We start from the raw sequence: 19,215 nt of genomic DNA, 5'->3' as shown, positions 1-19,215 counted from the left end.
ACAGGATTCTCTGAGACCCACCCTAACATCACAATAAATCTCACTCGAACACAGTGAACAGTTTATGACAGTATTCCCGCCTTGTGCATATAAGGGTAACCCATCCATAGCTACTTCATCTCCAACATAGTCCAGCACAATCCCTTCTATGGCTACTAGGTTCGGGTCTGGGTCCAACAAGGGTAAGGGCAAGATGGACTCTTACGAGCTATGACGTGACATCCTTGATAGACTCAAGCGTGAGGAATAAGAGCGAAAGAGAAGTGAAAACCTAGAGCAGAAGAAGAGGGAGATCGAGTTGTAGATAGAAGCGCACGAGACACACATACCATGATGCAACTGTGATAAAATAGCAAACAAGAAATTGTTCTCGTTTGCCACGGTTGCTTAGTACTGATGTGGGGTAAGTTTGCACGATATCCTACCGTGTTACGAATTTCATCTAATTCACCTGCTTCCCTCCAACAGCTTGACAAGCTCATGTGCAAGTATGAATGGTATGTGAACGAAGAAGACTATGCGAACATCAATTACGACTACGATGAGGCTAAGGCAATGAGGCGCGCAAATGTTGAACGGCTGAAGATTAGGCTACAGGAGCTCACAAAGAGTGGCAGTATAAGTACTTCACTATATACGGTAATATGTAGGTTCTCCCGCAATGCGTATGCGGCCTACCGGCTGTGTCGGGGCTTGTGGCACGTGGACTGTCACAAGGGTACGTGTGCAGCAAGCCATACCCTTATGGATGCAACTTTCAAGAGATCTGCTGGGAATATTTGGATGAGAAACCTCTATCTACCCACCCAGTAGATATTTTTTTGCACCTGACAATCTATCTTTTCATAAGGCATGCTTCATTTAGCGATGGAGTACAATATGCCATTGTAACTTGTCGTAGATTCTATACGAATAGGTACGAGTCGGCGCATATTGTCTTATGTACTGTAGCCACAGACAGTCAATGAATGCTTATGATGACCCTTATATGTGATATACTTTACTTTCATCAATGAAATAGTCGGGATTTATCATTCTACCAATACATTTTTTCTAAGCCCAATGTTTTCATAGGATTCTATACCTTCCATACAGAGGCAACAATTAACTTATTGCTGAACTTTTGTAGAATGAAATGACCATAATAAGCAACAACTTTCATAGAAAATCTCTGTCAAGCATCAATGCTATAACTTTTTCAATTTTCACAAGAAATCCCTACTCATTTGTCCTTATACACAATACTCCCTTGTTCCAGCCCTCAGCCGTACCCATGTACTCACTCAATGCACCAGCCCCCAGCCACCATAAATAACCCCACACTAAACTATGGATAGACCACTCCTTCCTCAACTCTCTCAACCGCAATGTCTTTATCAGCTCCACCAAAGCCCACCCAAGAAACATTGGGGGATTTTCATCTCTCAGGTGGTCAAACCGTCGATGTGCTTCTATGGTGACCCTTGTATACTTCACGAGTTCCAAGACATCTCCTACACTTATGATAAATGTTTCTTCATGTGTGCCAACTACCAGCATGACCTGTCTCGACATGGACCATATGAGTACCCACTGGTATAACGACATAGATATCTCATGTGGCACTTTCCATGTGATTTCATGCACTGTCTTACTAATCTCCCCTCTTGTTTCATTTGTCCAGTCTCCATCTATCTATGGCTTCATGGAATAGCTGGACATAGAGAAAAATGTGCACCAAAAGCGGTGGGTCAACATGGAGATACGGTGGAGAGAAGCTTACGAATGCTGAGAGTACGAGCAAAAGCAGAAGGAACTACGACTAAAGCATTAGAAGGAGGAGCGCATGAGGAAGGAATCGAAGGAGCGTGTCGTGACTGAAGCACGCAAAGTAGAGAGGGAAAGGAAGCGGGAGAGAGTCCGTCACGCTAAGGCGGAGGGCTCCGATGCCCTGTGAAAGGACAAATATTCTATGTGCACTCAGTAGAGAGCATCTATTATAACATAGTCTATTTTCATTCTCTAAGGTATGTTAGATTTAACTGCGACATACTATTAAATTAGTCTTTAAAAGTACCATATATGTCAACATTTGTTGTCGTCATATCTTTATGGTTAGGTCCATTCGTGCGGCGACAAAAAACACAATGTTTCGTATAATATTTATCAGCGTATGTAGTCTCTGTGCTGGGTAATATGATAATTGTGCTTCATAACTATTATTGTTCGATAAATTAGATTTTGTATCCTCCTAACGCTACTTTAATAAAAAATAACTTACACAATTTTACATCAACTAAAGAAATAAATATCGATAAAGTTACGTCGAACCAAAATTAAGGATAAAATAAACCACTCTATGAAACGCATATGACAATTAAAAAAATATGAGAGGGCGATTAGTCCCTGACATTTTTCGCCAAATGAGCATGTAATATTTTTCAAATTACCGTATACAAAAGTTATATTAAAAAAATTCTAGGCGCCCTTTGAGATGACGGTAAGAAGCAGTACACCGAGGGTGAGCCTTAACCGCCCTCTCAGAGGCTGTAAGGTTTAACAACCTCATGAGAGGGTGGTAAAGGCTAGGTGGCGCTGGTTGTACCACCGTGTTACTTTTATCGCTGTTTAATAAGGTTAGACGGTAGGTGACTATTAATACAAATATTTTTAGTTAGAGTATATTTTTATTAATATTTATGTAGAAAATATATATATATATATATATATATATATATATATATATATATATATATATATATATATATATATATATATATATATATATATATATATATGGGATCTCTAAATTTTAGAGACCCGAAACGACTGCCCTACTCAACCCCCGCAGGGCCGGCCCCGAAGGAAGCCATCGAGAAGGGGAAGGCCAGGCTGTAACGCTCTTCTCCACACACCTCGTTTACTAGACTCCTGCTGCTGATGCTCTGCAGTAATGTATGGATGTAACGTATGATGGTTTGATTCTGACTGGTCTAGTGCAGTATGGATGAAATGAGTAGGGGTTACTTCGCAGACATCTCTGAGATCCGCAAGAACGCCGGCAAGGTATACTAGGGATGGAAATGGATGGTAGAAAATTTGAATTATTCGATTCCGTATCTGTTAAAATACGAATATAGATATCCATATCCGTATTCGTTTCTGAAATGGATACTAAAATGAATATATCCGAATTCGTTTTCGAGATTCGGATTCAAATGTGGATATCCGAATTCGAGATATATCAGATTCGTATCCGTATCCGCCAACCAGGGAACCAAATTTTGCTGAAGTTTTAGAAATTTTAGATATGAACGAAATTCCAACCCAATCAAATTGGAACAAATTTCATCAAATTTCAGTTAAATTTGATCAAAAATTTAAATTTCCAACATGAATTTTGAACAAAATTTCTAAAATTCCGGTCCAATCAAATTAGAACAAATTTCAGTCGAATTTTATCAAATTTCAGTCAAATTTTTTCAAATTTTTAAATTTCCGACCTGAATTTTGAAGATCGAGTAGATATCCGAATGCGGATTCGTATTCGAACTATCCAATTCGTATTCGTATTCGAGGATATCCGGATCTGTATTCGCATTCGAATTAAAATATGATAAATCATACTATTCGAATTCAATTTCATGCGTATTCGATCCATTTCCATCCCTAGGTATACCACAGATAATATATGCACATAGTACACGTTTCTTAGTTGTAAAGGGGTTGGGGTGGTGGTACTCACATTGTGATCCAAAATGGTATAGATTGCGGCAGCAGATAAGGTCATCATCCCAGAGATTGATGCTGTGAAGTTCCCTGATCTTGCTGTGGAGTCCCCTGATGCCGGGGCGTTGCATCTGCCTCTTGTTGCGCCTACTCCGCAAGATGCTGATCATGAGGCTGGCGATACGGTGGTTCCTGATGTGTCATTGGTGTGCCTTTCCTTTCGTGCAAGCTCGCAGGTATGAGGGACTGCTCTTTGTTTGGTATTATTGTAGTTTACATCTGCCTGGTTTACATCCACAGCATTGTGCACTCCAACTGTTTGGCTGGCATTGCATAGATAAACATGTATGGCTACAGCTTTCAGTTATTAGGTACTTGCTAGATCCATATCCATATAATGGATTATTAGACTTTGACCAGATGGAGTTTGGATGGTATTTATACCTGTGATAAAATCAGGAGCTAATGTGCCACTCACTGTTCATGTTTCTATGATAGAATCTTCATCCAAGAAGCTTGTTTTGCTCGTGTCTTATGTTTAAAGTTGCATTCAGGAAGCTTCCTAAGTACTATCGTTACAGAATCTCTTATCATTGTGTTATCGTGCCTTAACTGATTTGTACATGAGTTTAAGTAGACATAACCTTGTTTTGCATCTTCATATATTTCTACTTCTTATGGGATTTTCACCACCGGTACCGCAATTTGGAAGTTAAACTGAGCTCAACTGCTCGTTGGCACCCACTGTTGCATGCATCTACCATATCCAGCCAGTGCGTTTTGAAGCATTGTGGCATGTGACCTCTCCTGTAATATGCATGCATGCATGCATCATGCTATAAGCACCTTCTAATACACTATTTGTTCATGTGTTGTTTGATTACGGATACCCGATTTCAGATTTGAAATCCAAAATTACTAATTTTAATTAGCATGTATGAATTAGAATATTTATGTATTTAGTTGATTTTTTATAAAAAAAATACTCCGCACAATCTTCTTGTTTTTTATATGACTCATTTAATTTCAACAATAAATTAAAAAACTCCCGTTTTCCCTCCAATAATGTATCAAATACTACAACATCCAAACACACCATGTTTTGTTTTAAAACTGTAAAAGACTGTGGTATTGAAAAACTGTAGTATCTTTTGGGTGGGATATATTAAGATTGTGGTTTGTAAACACTGTGATTTGTAAATACCATAACATCCAAAGTGACACTTGGTATTTTTGTATTCAAGCAAAACTTGTATGCCAGAAAACATGTTCTTATTTTGGTGTGTCTTACCACCTGACCCGGGATCACCAAACTAGGCAGGCTGTTTTTGCTCAGTTTTGGATTGTTTGATGCACATAAGATTCAATGATCCAAAACATGTCATAGATAATACCATCCATCTATTCACATCCACAAGTTTTCAGTTTAGTAGGTGTCCAGGCTTGCTTGCCTCTTGAAAAACCATGAAATACATTTTGGGCAACTGTCTAAACACTTGTTCGGTTGATGAGCTAGAAGTAGGGCTGTGAAACCTTTAAACCATCATTGCGGTGGCTTTTCAAAAGCACTTATTTCTTTCTAGATTTGGATGTGGGAGTTAGTTAGGAGCATCTTTTTAGGATGTATAACAGTAATATTACCAGGGCCATGTTTGGTAGGGCTCTAGCTCCCAACACTACCTTAGGTCTGGAGCTTATAAGTTAAAATAAAGTAGATTCAACATCTATTTTTAGTCTAAAATAGAAACAAGATGGCTTGCCCAAACACATCCGATGTACCCCTAGCTCCAGCTCCATGGATTGTTGGAGCTAGGATACCCAGATCTAAGAATTCGTGGAGCTGGAACTCTACCAAACAGACCTTAGGATTAGTAAAGATTCCCGAACAGACTAGATCCTCAGCATAGCACAACAACCACAAACTGGCCTTCTATATTGGGATTCATGTGCAAAGCCTTCACTAAGAGATTTGTGTTAAGTACATGCCCCCTTTGTAGAGATTTGTGTTAAGTACATGCCCCCTTTGTATGACTTCAAGATACACAAACAAATCTTGTAAGTGAAGAAATAGCTGTATTAGGATTATGAAATCTGGAATACTTATTTTTGATCGATTAAACAAATTTATTATTTCCATTTTCACGGTTGTTTGAACTCAGTCGCATAGTTTATTATGTAGGAGACTAGCAATTAAAAACGAGATAGCAATGCAGTTTAAGAATGCGGTTTTCTGGTTGGTGTTATGCATGGCATGGTGTAGTTTAAGAGTGTCTGTCTTTGTTTGGGCTCTGTAAGTATGGATACATGCACATGGAGATGCAATTATTAGAATATTCCAAAGATGCTGAATGGTGAGACTAGCAATTTATTATTAGAATATTCCAAAGACACAGTTGCCTACGGATTTGCATTTACTCATGCAAGTTGAGCTAATTGTGCATGGTTACTGGCTAATGCTGATTAATGGTAATTACTAGTCATGAGAGACAATTTGATGTGGTTAGGGAGAATTGCAATTATTTTCATCTGAGCCTAAATGAATTGATGCAACGTGGCGACTCATGTCCCACCATTCATGGTCTTGGTGGAATATTTCCCAAAAGTTGCAGCTGCCCATCTTGCATATGTTGATCCATACAAACACTTGGATGCATCCTCATCATGCATTCTGGTGTGCAATCAACAAAACCCACCCTACCCAATTGATGCTCAAAAGTGGATTTGTTGAGCCCCACATATCTTCCTCTGTTACTCAGGCTCCATTTCGATCAACTACCTCTACAAGAACACTAAATGAAGACAACAACTTTTAGGGCCTGTTTGTAAGAGGGGTGTTGCTTTAGGAAATTTTAGGATTTAGTTCAAATTGATAAATCCTATGGATTTGGATCCCAATTTCCCTTATTCAAACAGGCCCTTAGTTGCAATTGCATGTAGTCAAGTTCTAGGCGTGCATGACTCAAACTACAACTTCTCTTTCTAAAATTTCTAATTGGTAGTGAACGACTCAGTGTACAATAATATGCACACCAGTCCATGTTGTTTGCATAGGATTATTCAAAACATTGATTTTGCCAATTTTTGACAGTTTTCACATGCATGTGCACTTGTTATTATGCCCCTATAGGATTATTACTAAGGATTGAAGATGTTGAGATTCTATTCGTGTTGTCCGATAAACATTTGATTTTTGGTTATCCCATTTTTCATGGCTTATATTTGATGTACTGATCTCCAAATATGGTGTTCCACATACATTTTTCGTATACATTACCTTTTAATTATTTGAATCTAAAATATAAATATAGCTCTAGGTTTCATATATTCTTGTTACTTCTGTTGTTTACATTGCATTGACTGTTGCTTTTGAGCTAATATGCAAGGTGAATCCATTGAGTGGCTCAATGGCTAACTATATATTCCTTTTGCTCAGCAGAAAATGGCAGAGTCATGGAGTCTACCTTTTCTGGATTCATTTGGTGCTGCCAACAAAATTCATGTTTATGAGGTAACATAATTGTTCTTGGTTTAGTGTCAGATGGCAGATGCAAAGTACCATTGGAATTTTTTCAAAATTAATGGAAAAAAAGTTGGAAGGTGCTCGATATATTCTGTAACCTTAGAAAATTTCATAGATTGCGAGAAACAATAAAGATAGTGTTAATAAATCCACATATTTCTTTCATGGTCAAATTGTGCACAGTTTTGTTTCCTATATTATTGCTTATCGGAGTCAGGACGACATGAAATATTTTAGCTGATATTGATACAGCATGTGACGGCATGTGATTGTAAAAGAAAATAGTGGCAGTAGCTAATCCTTTGGTAATGAAGTAATCAGCCTGCAGGCTTTGGACAGTGCTGAGAAAAAAAAATGGCATACATTATTATTCCAAGCAGCGAGCTGAAAGGGAAATATGCTATTGTTGCAGGTCTCATTTATAGATTCTTGGCTGTTATCATCGAGTCCTGTGAGACGAGTATTCCTTAAGGTGATGAGAAAATCTAACAATCCGCACAGACATGTTGTCTATGCTTTTGGGGACCACTATGACTTCCGGAAGAAGCTTCAAATTCTAAACCTTCTTACTGGGTAATGTTAATTCCTTTCCCTTTGTCCATTTGATAAACACCAAGTAGAGGTCCTCGTCACTGTAAGGTAGTTCAACTCTTGATCTGCAGGTACATATACCTGGTCGATCGCCTGGGAAGAATAAGATGGCAAGGCTTCGATCGGAACTGCGACATCAGAAGAGTTGTCATCACTAACGGTGTGCACCTCCATTTTGTTAGATGAAAAATGAGATCAGGTGTCTACCAAATGTTTCGCAATTCTAGGTCGAAGAAATTTTGTTCCGTAGTAGCTTCAAAGCTGTTTCTATCTTTTTACACAGGATGTTGAGGCAGTTAATAAGTATGGAATGGCTGGTTTTCTGGTGTCGAAGCTCCAGTCACATTGTGTAACATGGATGTTTTTGAGGGGATAGTATGGATTTTCTGGTGTCAAATGACTTCCATGATTTGAACGCAATTGTTATCTGGAACTCGTGTTGTATACTTTCTGCAAATAATTAGACTGCTGACCTGATTACGTGATTTGATATTTCTTGAACTAGAACGTAGTTAGAGAAGATATGAAGTTTTTGTTTTTGTTTTTTGTGGCCCTTTTATTGGGATGGATGATCATTGCATATACTGGAACGTAGATGATTGGAGAAGATTTGCATCGATTGACGTTTTATTGCGGCCTAGCTTTGATGTAGGACCGGGCCGGGTCGTTTTTGGGACCTGCTTACGACTTGTTTCTGGTAGGCGGTAGCGATCACTGCACGGTATTCCGATGGATGGTAAGGATAAAAGTTTCTTCCCTAAAAAAATTAAGGATAAAAGTTTCAATCATATTTCGGCAAGATTCAAGTTTCAGCTTAGGTGTCGAGCAAGTCTGTGAGTGTTCCACCTAGACCTGAGTCAAAAAAACAAAAAGCCCGATCCCAGCCTGGGCCTGGCCTGGTTTTGAAACCCCCCCCCCCCCCGCCCCTAAAAAGGCATGTCGGTTAGGCCCTGGGCCTGGCCTGCCTGGTTTATATGCATTTTTTATTTAGTACAGGCCAAAAGTACTGTTTACAGGGATATTTTACGCTTCCATCTTCTCTGTATAAAACAGTGACCGTCTGTTGCTCCAAAAATTCTAGAATTTTTTTAATTGTTTTATAATCCATATGAAACCCATTTTAATTAGATTCACCCAAAAAGCATGTGTAGAATTTAAACTAAAATTCTCCAAAAAATACTACTTTTATAAGTTCTAATAATTGTTAGGATCTCAAATAAATTTCCAAAAATCTGAAAAAATTTACTAATATTCTTCTTATATGATGGACTAATTTTTAAAATTATTTGCAGTCATATATTATATGGTGAAAAAGTGAGCTCATTTGTAATGCTCTATTTATATGTATTTTTATCATTTAATGTGACATTCTTTTTTTAATTCAATTTGAATTCAAACATATACACCCCATGACTGCATGTTACAATAAAATATTACATAAGACTAAGACAGTACATCGAGATACATTACTTCTAGTCATACTGAATTGACAACACCCTTATAAACTGCAACTACGACAGTACGATACACGTAGCATACGACACATAAATACCTTACGTGAAATACATTGGCAGTAACATACTCAATGGTCTGCACTTCTTGAACCACCCTTCCCGTGAGATGTCTTCAACCTCTCCTTCTTCTCCTCGGCCTTTAGAGTACCAGCTGCCTCTTTCTTTCGAGAGCTACCACAACACATGCATGTCCAACATATTCCAACACAATCCCTTCTATGACAAATAGGTCTGAGTCCGGATCAAATTGAATTAAAAGAAGAATATCACATAAAATAATAAGAATGCATATAAATAGAACATAACAAAGGAACTCATTTTTTTCACCATATAACCTATGGCTGTAAATAAATTTGGAAATTAATCCATCACATAAGAAGAATATTAGTGAATTTTTTCAGATTTTTGAAAAATTATTTGAGATCCTAACAATTGTTAGAACTTATAAAAGTAGCATTTTTTGGAGCATTTTAGTTTAAATTCTACACATGCTTTTTGGGTGAATCTAAATAAAATGGGTTGCACATGGATTATAAAACACGTAAAAAAAAATTTAAGATTTTTGGAGTAACAAAAGGCCACTGTTTTATACAGAGAAGATAAAAGCATAAAATAGCCCTATGAATAGTACTTTTGGCGCTGTATGGTAGCGCGTGGTGGACTATTCTCAAGGGTGGTAAGAGGCTAACCGTCTTATGAGAGAGCGGTAGAGGTCTATTATTATAAATATTTTCATCTGAAGTAATTTATTTAATTATTTATGTTAAAAAATATAAAAATAAAAAAACTCATGGGCGGGCTCAGCCCATCCTAGGAAGGCATGTTGGCTAGGCCAAAAAATCAGGCCCGACCTGAGTCCACCTAAAACATAAATTATTTTCACTGTAAAAATCATGAGTTTTTTATTTATATATTTTTATTCTTTTAATATTTGCAAAAATACATGCACATTTTAAAATTTATATATCTAGGCTACCCTCGCCCGTTAAAAGGACAACAAGATATCGCTCATCCAACGGGTGACATCTTGTGAGACCCACGGTGCAACGGTCAGAAATTGAATACACTGACTGATGTGACATCCATGTTGACTTGTCGCTCAACCAACGAGCGACACATTTGCGCCCGCAGAGCCCAATAGAAAAGGTGTCACCCGTTGAACTAGCGACACCTTATCCTACACAACGTGATCTCACAATGGTGCTTCCACATGTATGCATGCTTTTCAATAGTTAGAAAAGCTAGCATCTTTGCTAATTACATTGGGGCCTGCATTAATCACATGCATGCATGCAAAGGTGTCACTTTTTCCAGTGGGCCCCAGTACAGCCCTGTCGCCGTACCAATGGGTGATAGCAAAGGTGTTGCCCATTGTTTGGGTGACATGTTGGCGTGGATGTCACGTCGACCAGGGTATTTAATTTTTTACCGTTGTGGCGTCGGCTTCACAAGATGTCACCCGTTTGGTGTGCCTAGATGTGCAATATTTTGAAATGTGTGTGTATTTTTGTAAATATTGAAAAATAAAAATATATAAATAAAAATTCAAAAAATCATTGGGTGGCTTGGCCCAGTTTTCGTTGCCTAGTGGGATTTAGGGCCATGCTTGACAACCATTTTAGGCCCAAAATGAACCAATCTTTTCTTTCGTCAGGCCCAAGCCCATACTCAGGTCTTAGTTTTAGAATTATATATATATATATATATAATTCAAAAATTGTAAAAATATGTGCCATTTTTGAAAATTACAAAAATATACGCTTGTCACCTCTTCAGTGGGTGCGAAGTTAAAATCGCTCGCTCAACGAGCAAGATGTTTAAAAATTGCCCCTTGAAAGGGCGATTTATTATCACAGGGTAAGAAAAGGTCACAGTGGTAGCCACATCGGTAGCCATAGTGGCCAAAACTTATCTCCCGAGTCTCTCGTCCAGTGGGCGACAACGGTCGTCCGTGCACCTCGCGCCACTAGTGGGGCCAAGGAACCTTTCGCCTGTTGGACATGCAATAAGTTTGAAAAGTCTCATGTCTAGCGAGATATAAATTTTTGCGTGAATATAAGGGGAGAGGAGGTCTATATAAGACCTTCCATCCACTGGACGGGTGATTCCTTCCAAGCATCTATATAAGGCTGAAAATTGGCAGGAAAGGTCATTTTATTCCCAAAAAAAAAGTGAAAGAAGGGGAGAGGAGAAGAGAGGAGAGGAAAGGAGGGGAGAACAGAGGAAGAGCGGCAAAGCACTGCCGGATTCGACCTTCATTGGTGGTAAGTACCTAAGCTTGATAATTTATTTTGCAAACCAGTTAGGTTAGCCATCAGATTTAGTTTAGGATATTAGAACAAGATTAGTAGACCTAATTTATGGTTAGTTGTACTGTTATTAGATCTAGATGTTTAGACCAAGGTAAAGAGTAACAATTAGACCTATGATTTTATAGTTAGTATTGGTTGTTTGATGTATTTACTGTTACAATTTTTGAACTATATTTTTTATGTAGTGTTATTTTAGATTTAGTACTTAGAGTTCAATATTCTTTCCTGGATTTAGTTGTTGTAGGCTGAAATAATGGTATAGTTTTCCTGTGGATCGTGGACAGGTATGTCAGACAAGTTGTATTTCAAGTTTTTATTTGGAGAAGGAAATATTGTTTATGGTTTGGATTGGGGTAGATTTGTTAGAATTCCAGTCAATAGATAAGGGTACAGTTAGAGCAAGGGAAAGGACTTTCGGAAGAGTGTACAACTGGTTAATGTGGGGTTTTAAACTAAATCCCAAGCAACATGAGCAGAAGATCAGCATTGTATTTAGGCATGTTGGTGAAGGTTCTTTGTGGAAGTTGTTCCCGATAAATGGAACCTCAATTTGGAGGAGGTACTTGGAGCTGACAACTAAACATTGTTGGCCACTTGTAATGCTTGCTCAAGCTAGCTACATGGAGGGACTTGGAGAATGGCATGCTGAACATGAAGGTGGATCAAATATGATTGTGGAGGATGACAAAACGATGCTAGATGTGGTGAAAGAACAAGGTGTTTGACAGAGCTTGACTTCACCGATGCAACCAACGGGTGTGGCTAATGAGGGGAAACTTATCCCTGATATAGTTGAACTGATGAAGCGGGAGGATATAGAGAGAGGGGCTAGAGATGTCTACGTTAGAGATGTTGGCGTTGCTTACAAGGATCTCTGAGCAGACCGGCAAGGTATTAAGGATGGTCTCGTGTCGTGCCACCACAAACATTGTTCCTCCTTCGCTGCCTCACCACCTAACGTTGACATTGTCTGCTCAGCTTCGTCACCCGTCCACAACGGTTACAGCTTGGCCACCTCCAGCAACATATCTTCCATAGTTTGGCGCTAGTTCCTCAAGGCCATTTTACACATATGTCGGTGGGTCATCGTCGCCCCCTCCCCTTTACAAAGATGTCGGTGGGTCATCATCGCGTGCCCTTTCCCTTTACATAGACAATTCCATCAACAATCAATTATGTACTTCGTAAATTTCATATTTGCATGTTGTGCTAACATGTATTACTCCGTAATACACACTGTTGGTGATATGCTCTAGAGGCAATCATAGAGATGATTTTATCATATCTATGTTTATGTACTTTTGAATAATATGTTATTCGTTCCTTAAATAATTATCTTTTGCATTGATTATCAAGTATGTGACTTATTTGTGAAGCTCTTCATTTTATTGTGATGTTATTCTAAATGGTCCCTAGTCTTATATCATTATATGTGACAATAATGATTGACAGACTAGCATATGTATTGATTATTGATCATGTTTCACAGATCATATATATAAAGATATCAAATTAATAATGTGGACACATGTTAGAAAACATTGTGTTGGATAGACCCACATTGAGATACTGCTATGATTATTATATGATGTGCCATCAGTTGTAATATCAAATGGTGTACCTGTAGGATCCTTAGACCTGAGATCGTCATTGATTCCCAAAATATATAATGGTACACTTAGGAGCTGTCAAACACTACTTCATGACTAGGTAGTCATAAAGGTAATTTTTGGTTTTGTCATAAAACATGTCGTGGGGCATGAGCGATCAAGATGGAATTTTCCCCTCCCATATAACGGGAGAGATATCTCTGGGCTTCTCAATGTGGTTAGATTAGAAAGTGCATGGACATGCCAATGTGATTAAAGAGTTAATCATGTGTTGAGTAATCCACTACAAGATTGAGTGAATGGTCAAGCTATCACAAGGATGGCAAGCGTCTCGCCTTAAGCTTGATTGATATCATGAGATAAAGAGATTGGTGCATATGTATACTAAGGTTTAGCCGGTATGATCTTTATGTATATTCGAGAATCAATAAGAACGAAAACGGGGTGACAAAAACACAAAAAGAAACAACCTTGATCCCAAGGTCTTCTTGGTTTTCTATTTATTTGGGATAACCTTAAATTAATTATAATTCTCATTTAACCACTTATGTATAATTACTTCATTACTATTTTTCTTAATTTATTTATTTTACTATAAATTTACTAATGTCAAAATTGGAACATTACATCTTACCAGAGTGCCATGAATTTCTTGAGGAACAAACCCCTCAGAGTACCACACTGGCATGAGCATCCATTGTGCTCTGTGGTAATTGAGCCTGGATGATGATGTATTTCTATGTGAAGACCTTTTCTAGGAGGTTCATCATATGTCCCGGAATAGAATCTGATTTCATGGTGTTTTCCTCTTTTCCACTCTTTCACACTTTCTAATTTCATATTCTGAACTACACTCATTACGCGTTTACCAATGACAACCTTGTCGCTTCAAGCAATGGATTGACGTGGTGAGGCCGCCATACGATAGGGGATGGATCAAAGAGGCTGAAACCAAATAAGAGTATGTCATCCGGATGAAGGAAGCACACCAGAGGCAGGAGGCACGTCAGGTGCAGCAAGAGGAATGTCAATGGAGGGAACAAGAACATAAGTGGCAGACTGAGGAGCTTCAAAGGCGGTTGGAGGAACGCTGCCTCTAGGAGGAGGAATTAAAGAGGTAGAAGGATGAACTTCAGAGGCGCGAGGAACTACTTCAAAGGCGTCAGACTCTCCTGCACCGCCAAGAAGAGGAGGAGCGTGAAGCAGTGCATGCGAGATGAGGAAAATATCCCTGCTCCACATAGTAGAATACCTGTTCTATCCCCGATATTCTAATTCAAAATCATGTACTAGGTCTTTGTAATAACCCCTATACGTTTATCTATAAATAAAAATATTGGATTCTACTCTCCTCTTCATAGAACTTTAATTGTTCAAAGTAGTTCCATATATTGATTGTAAATCTTGATTTGATTCCTATTGAATTTGGATTAGTTCGATTTCAGTAAGATAAAGGGGAAAAAATTGGAACTCAAAGATATCGAAAAGTAAAAAAAGACAGAAAGAAAGTGTGTTTTGATGGAAATAACCCAGGCGGGAGTACTTCTCTCCTGTCTAGTGGGAGAGAAGAATTACTTCTCTCTCACTACATGGGCGAGAAGTGACTTTGATGTCCTCCCCTATCCATAGTGGCTGCCACGTCAACCTATCACTCATTCAGTGAACGATTTTAACTTCTCACCCACTGAACGAGCGATAAATGTTTTTTTTGTAATTTTTCAAAATAGACGCATATTTCTACACTTTTTTAAATTAAAAATAAGTATAAATAAAAAATTCTTAGTTTTACCCATGCTTCAGCAAGTTTCGTCTGGGTTTCAAAGGGAGGGGTTTCAGCATGGATTTAGGCATATTTAGAGACTTCAAGCACATTTAAGAGGGGTTGAAGCATCTTAGAAAAAAGAGGGGTTGAAGCAAATTTCATAGAATTCCAATTAAAAAAAAGATGAGGATTAAGTTCAATTATATCACTCAATTATTGTCTAGATTTAATTTTCACCATCTGTCAAATTAAAACCAGAGCATTTAGCCCCTCAACCGTGGTTTTGAGAGAGGTTTTGCTTGTAGCTGCTGATGTGGCCGAACTTCTATCAAATTGGTGGTCACCCCTGAAATAAGAGGGAAGAGATAGGGAGAGCAAGAGAGGAGGGAGGAAAAGATCTTATCATCTTTATTTATTTATTTATATTTTTATTAGTTATCTGATCGTGCGTTGTAATGGATGTCAAAATTTTGTTAAACAGAAGTGACATAACACATGAACAGCCATGCAAGAATTATTATAACAATTCCTTATTCAACGAGTGTTATTTCAGATTCCTTCTAGAGAAAATCTTGAAACTATGGTTGAAATTAGTGTAACGGGCTTTCCTTATTTTAGACATGGTTGAAATTCAGGATGAGCATAGAATTCATATGCTTGACGATAATGGTTTTCTTATTGCAGACTCTACGACTGAGTTTGCTGGTTTAGCAGATAGGTTGAGAAACAGCAAAAACACATATGAGAAAATAGTGTCTCATGATCCTAGTGTTATTGGTCCAAGAGCAATGAGTGCCGCACTTTGCTGGTATATGTTTTCATGCACGTCCATCCGAGTGTTTCTACTGGGCACGTGAATGGGCTACGTGAGCAATCAGCATGGCCGCATGGGCCATGTATGGACCTTGGTTCAATGTAGGAAAAGCAAATTCTAACCGGTCTAAGAACCTGATCTAAACTAGTCTAAATTAGTTTAGACTGATCTAAGAATTGATCTAACTAGTCTAATCTAGTCTAACAGGTCTAGATTGGTCTAAGAATTGATCTAGACTGGTCTAGGACCTGATCTAGACTAGTCTAATTGGTCTAGACTGATCTAGATTGGTCTAAGAACTGATTTAACCGGTCTAACAGATCTAGACTGGTCTAAGAATTGGTCTAGGATCTAGTCTAAACTGATCTAAACAGGTCTAACTGGTCTATAATCTGGTTTAAACTGATCTAGACTGGTGTAAGAACTAGTCGTCTAAACTAGTCTAGATTGGTGAGATTGGGTATGTACTTTTTTTCTACCTTGCCAGAATGGTGAGATGACAACAAAACCAGTCTTTGAGCATATTGGACCATAACATATAGAAATGAAATATGACAGTGCACATATTTGTCAAGAGGATGTGAAACCATTTTCATATACCAACCGCATGTTTGTAATATGTATAGTTAAACATCCATATGTTCCTTTTTAAAAAAAACATCCATATATTTAGTGTATCAATACTTTATTATTTCCACAAGCTCGGAGGACTTCCCTTGGAACCATGGAAAATTAGAAACTGAATGCATCTTGAATTGAAATACATGCCTAGAAGAAGAGAACAAACCAAATGCATTATTTGCAATATATCTTAATTTTTTACATTGATAAATTGATCATTAATTTTAACCAATTACCATAAATCATTCTCAACAATTTACAGAAAGAAAGCCACACATATCTCACTGGAATTGTCTTCTACAGGTCTCAAATCACATCTATTCATTATCTCTAGACAATATATACATCTTATCAAACAAATTGGTGATCATTGATTACTTTCGATAGACATCCATGCATTATGAAATGCATAAGATTAGTACCCTAAAAAAAAATCTAAACCATGCATAAACAGGAGAAAAATCTTACCTCGTGGACTGATGATGTTACAGTAGATGTTGTCTGAATCAGGTCCACCTAGCCGTCGCTGATAGAACCAGCACACTGGATACACAAATAATTACCATTTACTCATCTTAGTTAGATCATGTCTGACACTTCCAACAGGCATATTATAATTTAGAAGTAACTGAAAACTCATACAACCCTATAAGCCAAACTAAGACGTGAGAATATCAAACTCAAGGCTCACCGAAATCATGCCATCGCAAGTTGCACTATGGATTAACACCTTTCACATGGAACTGCAAAAGGTGTCTCGAGTTCCCACTGAGCCAATGGATATGCCACCTGAAACATCAGAAACAACGAAGAATAGACACAGAAATTTACACCAATTTAAGTTCGATTTGATCATGACGCGTTAGCAAGAGAAAAATTAAATAGAGCAAGCAGAACGCAACTACGATCGATCAATACAGATACGTAAACCAGTCAAAAACAAATATGGTGAGTAGTACCTTTGATCGAAACATCCATAACATCTGTGGGCGAGCTGGGATGGCGACTGCCCTGGAGTGACGCGGAGACCTTAAAGTGCCACCATCGGTGCTCTGCCTGACCTTTCACGCGCCTGCACCGCCCAATCCGGCTGCCGTAGCCTTGCGGAGCAAATATGTGGCGAGGACAAACATGCCTCCGGTCTCTGCGCAGCGGAAGAACTCGGCAAATCCTCTCGCACATCACGGGGTGGAAACGACGTGCGAGTGGCGCGACCACGGGGTGGTGACGCCGTCCGCATCGAGAGTGGGGGTTGGTACGGGTGAGGAAGGGCGTCCTGGGAGAAGCTGGAAGCGCATGCATGGGGGGCGTGGAGGAGGAAGGGTGACGCGCTGTCGCGAGGCAGGGAAGGGGGTTCCATTCGCCGCCGCTGCCGCTGCCGCCGCCACCACCGACGGTTCACCTCCATCTGCTGTTTGGTGCTGCTGCGCGATGCGTCGACCAGGGAGGCGGATGATGATGCGTGCAGGAGGAAGCACGGCGAACGCGGTAGCGGAGCTGCGCATGGGGGATCAGGAGGAGGGATCGAGAGATGCGAAGGAGACGCGAGGGATCGTACGTCGATCGACGCTGAGGAGGATGCGAGCGGGCGGGCTTGCAATGCAGGCGTGTGGACGAAGGCACCGTCGTCCGATCGGGCTAGCGAACGAGCCATCGGACGGACGGATGGATGATGGGTAGAGAAACCGGAAGAGGAAACTGGCGAACAGAACATGTCTTATAGTTTTTTAAAGTAGGAGAGATATAATTCATCAATTGTGATAGATTTAAACGATTTTTATCGTTCATCTGTATTATCAAACGGTTTCATATTAATATCTCATTTCCATCTGTTAATTCATTTCCTTTCCGTCTAGTGCTGCATCTTTGCGTGGGCACCTCCGTGACGCTTCTGCACCTTGAATTGTGCCTCGGCGAGCTCCACGGCTTGCTCGTGGGCTCGCTGCGGTGGAGAAGCGCCCTGCTCGGCAGGAGGGACGCCCGGCCAGCGACAGGGTAGGGGCGACGGACGCGGCACTCGAGGGTATCCCACTCGAGCCACTGGACGTCGCCGAAGAAGTGCTTCTCGACACCGAGGAGGCGTACGGCGGAGTTGACAGCCAGCTTGCGGACGGAAGAGTAGGTCCAAAAGATGGCCAAATGCTGCAGATTGGTGAGTTTCTGCCACCGATGGCTTCATCAGCACCGGCAAAGTCGAATGCCACATGTGGACGGTGATGGCTTGGACCTGATCGCTAGATTTTTCGGGAGATTCTAGGTGTATTGAAGATCATTAGATGGACAAAATACCAAAATGTATGAGATGTACACAAGGTTCAGGCTTGATTTTGGTGTTCTGTTTGCACGCTATAAAAATATGAAAATTGGAAGGATTCATAGTGTGCATAAGTGAAGTGAAAATTGGAAGGATTCATAAGTGAAGTTATCGGACAAGTCCAAGTGCAGTAAGTAAACCCCATACCTTATTGCTTATAGCTAAAGTAATTTATAGTAGCATCCTTATAATCTATGAGTGTAATTTAAACTCATAAGAGATCTGTATAGAGAACATATTTTGGCCATATTCTTTTTATACTTTCTTACAATCTTATCTCAAAATGATTGAAGTCTAGCCACGCAAAATTACACGGTAAAACAAAGTTCAAATAAGCCGTCTCCGCTATCAAGGTCTAGAAATTACCACGCCCCTATCAACGGATTCATAAGGCCCCATCTCAAGTCGTCGACGAAGGAGTTGACTAAAAAGAATAATAACTAGCTCTA

The 19,215-nt window shown here is 39.3% G+C and overlaps 1 protein-coding gene across 1 annotated transcript; it reads left to right on the top strand.

The window, feature by feature from the left end:
• Positions 1-2,991: 2,991 nt before the first annotated feature.
• Positions 2,992-8,005, top strand: LOC133927942 (uncharacterized). Its single transcript, XM_062374262.1, has 5 exons — positions 2,992-3,045; positions 3,747-3,944; positions 7,145-7,216; positions 7,641-7,801; positions 7,891-8,005. Exons 1-5 carry the CDS (start codon positions 2,992-2,994, stop codon positions 8,003-8,005), a joined length of 600 nt encoding a protein of 199 aa, XP_062230246.1.
• Positions 8,006-19,215: the final 11,210 nt, after the last annotated feature.

The sequence above is a fragment of the Phragmites australis genome, chromosome 9, assembly GCF_958298935.1.
Source record: "Phragmites australis chromosome 9, lpPhrAust1.1, whole genome shotgun sequence".
In the NCBI taxonomy this organism is placed as follows: domain Eukaryota; kingdom Viridiplantae; phylum Streptophyta; class Magnoliopsida; order Poales; family Poaceae; genus Phragmites; species Phragmites australis.
Note: the sequence above shows the minus strand (reverse complement) of the source record. Positions and strands in the feature narration are given on the sequence as shown.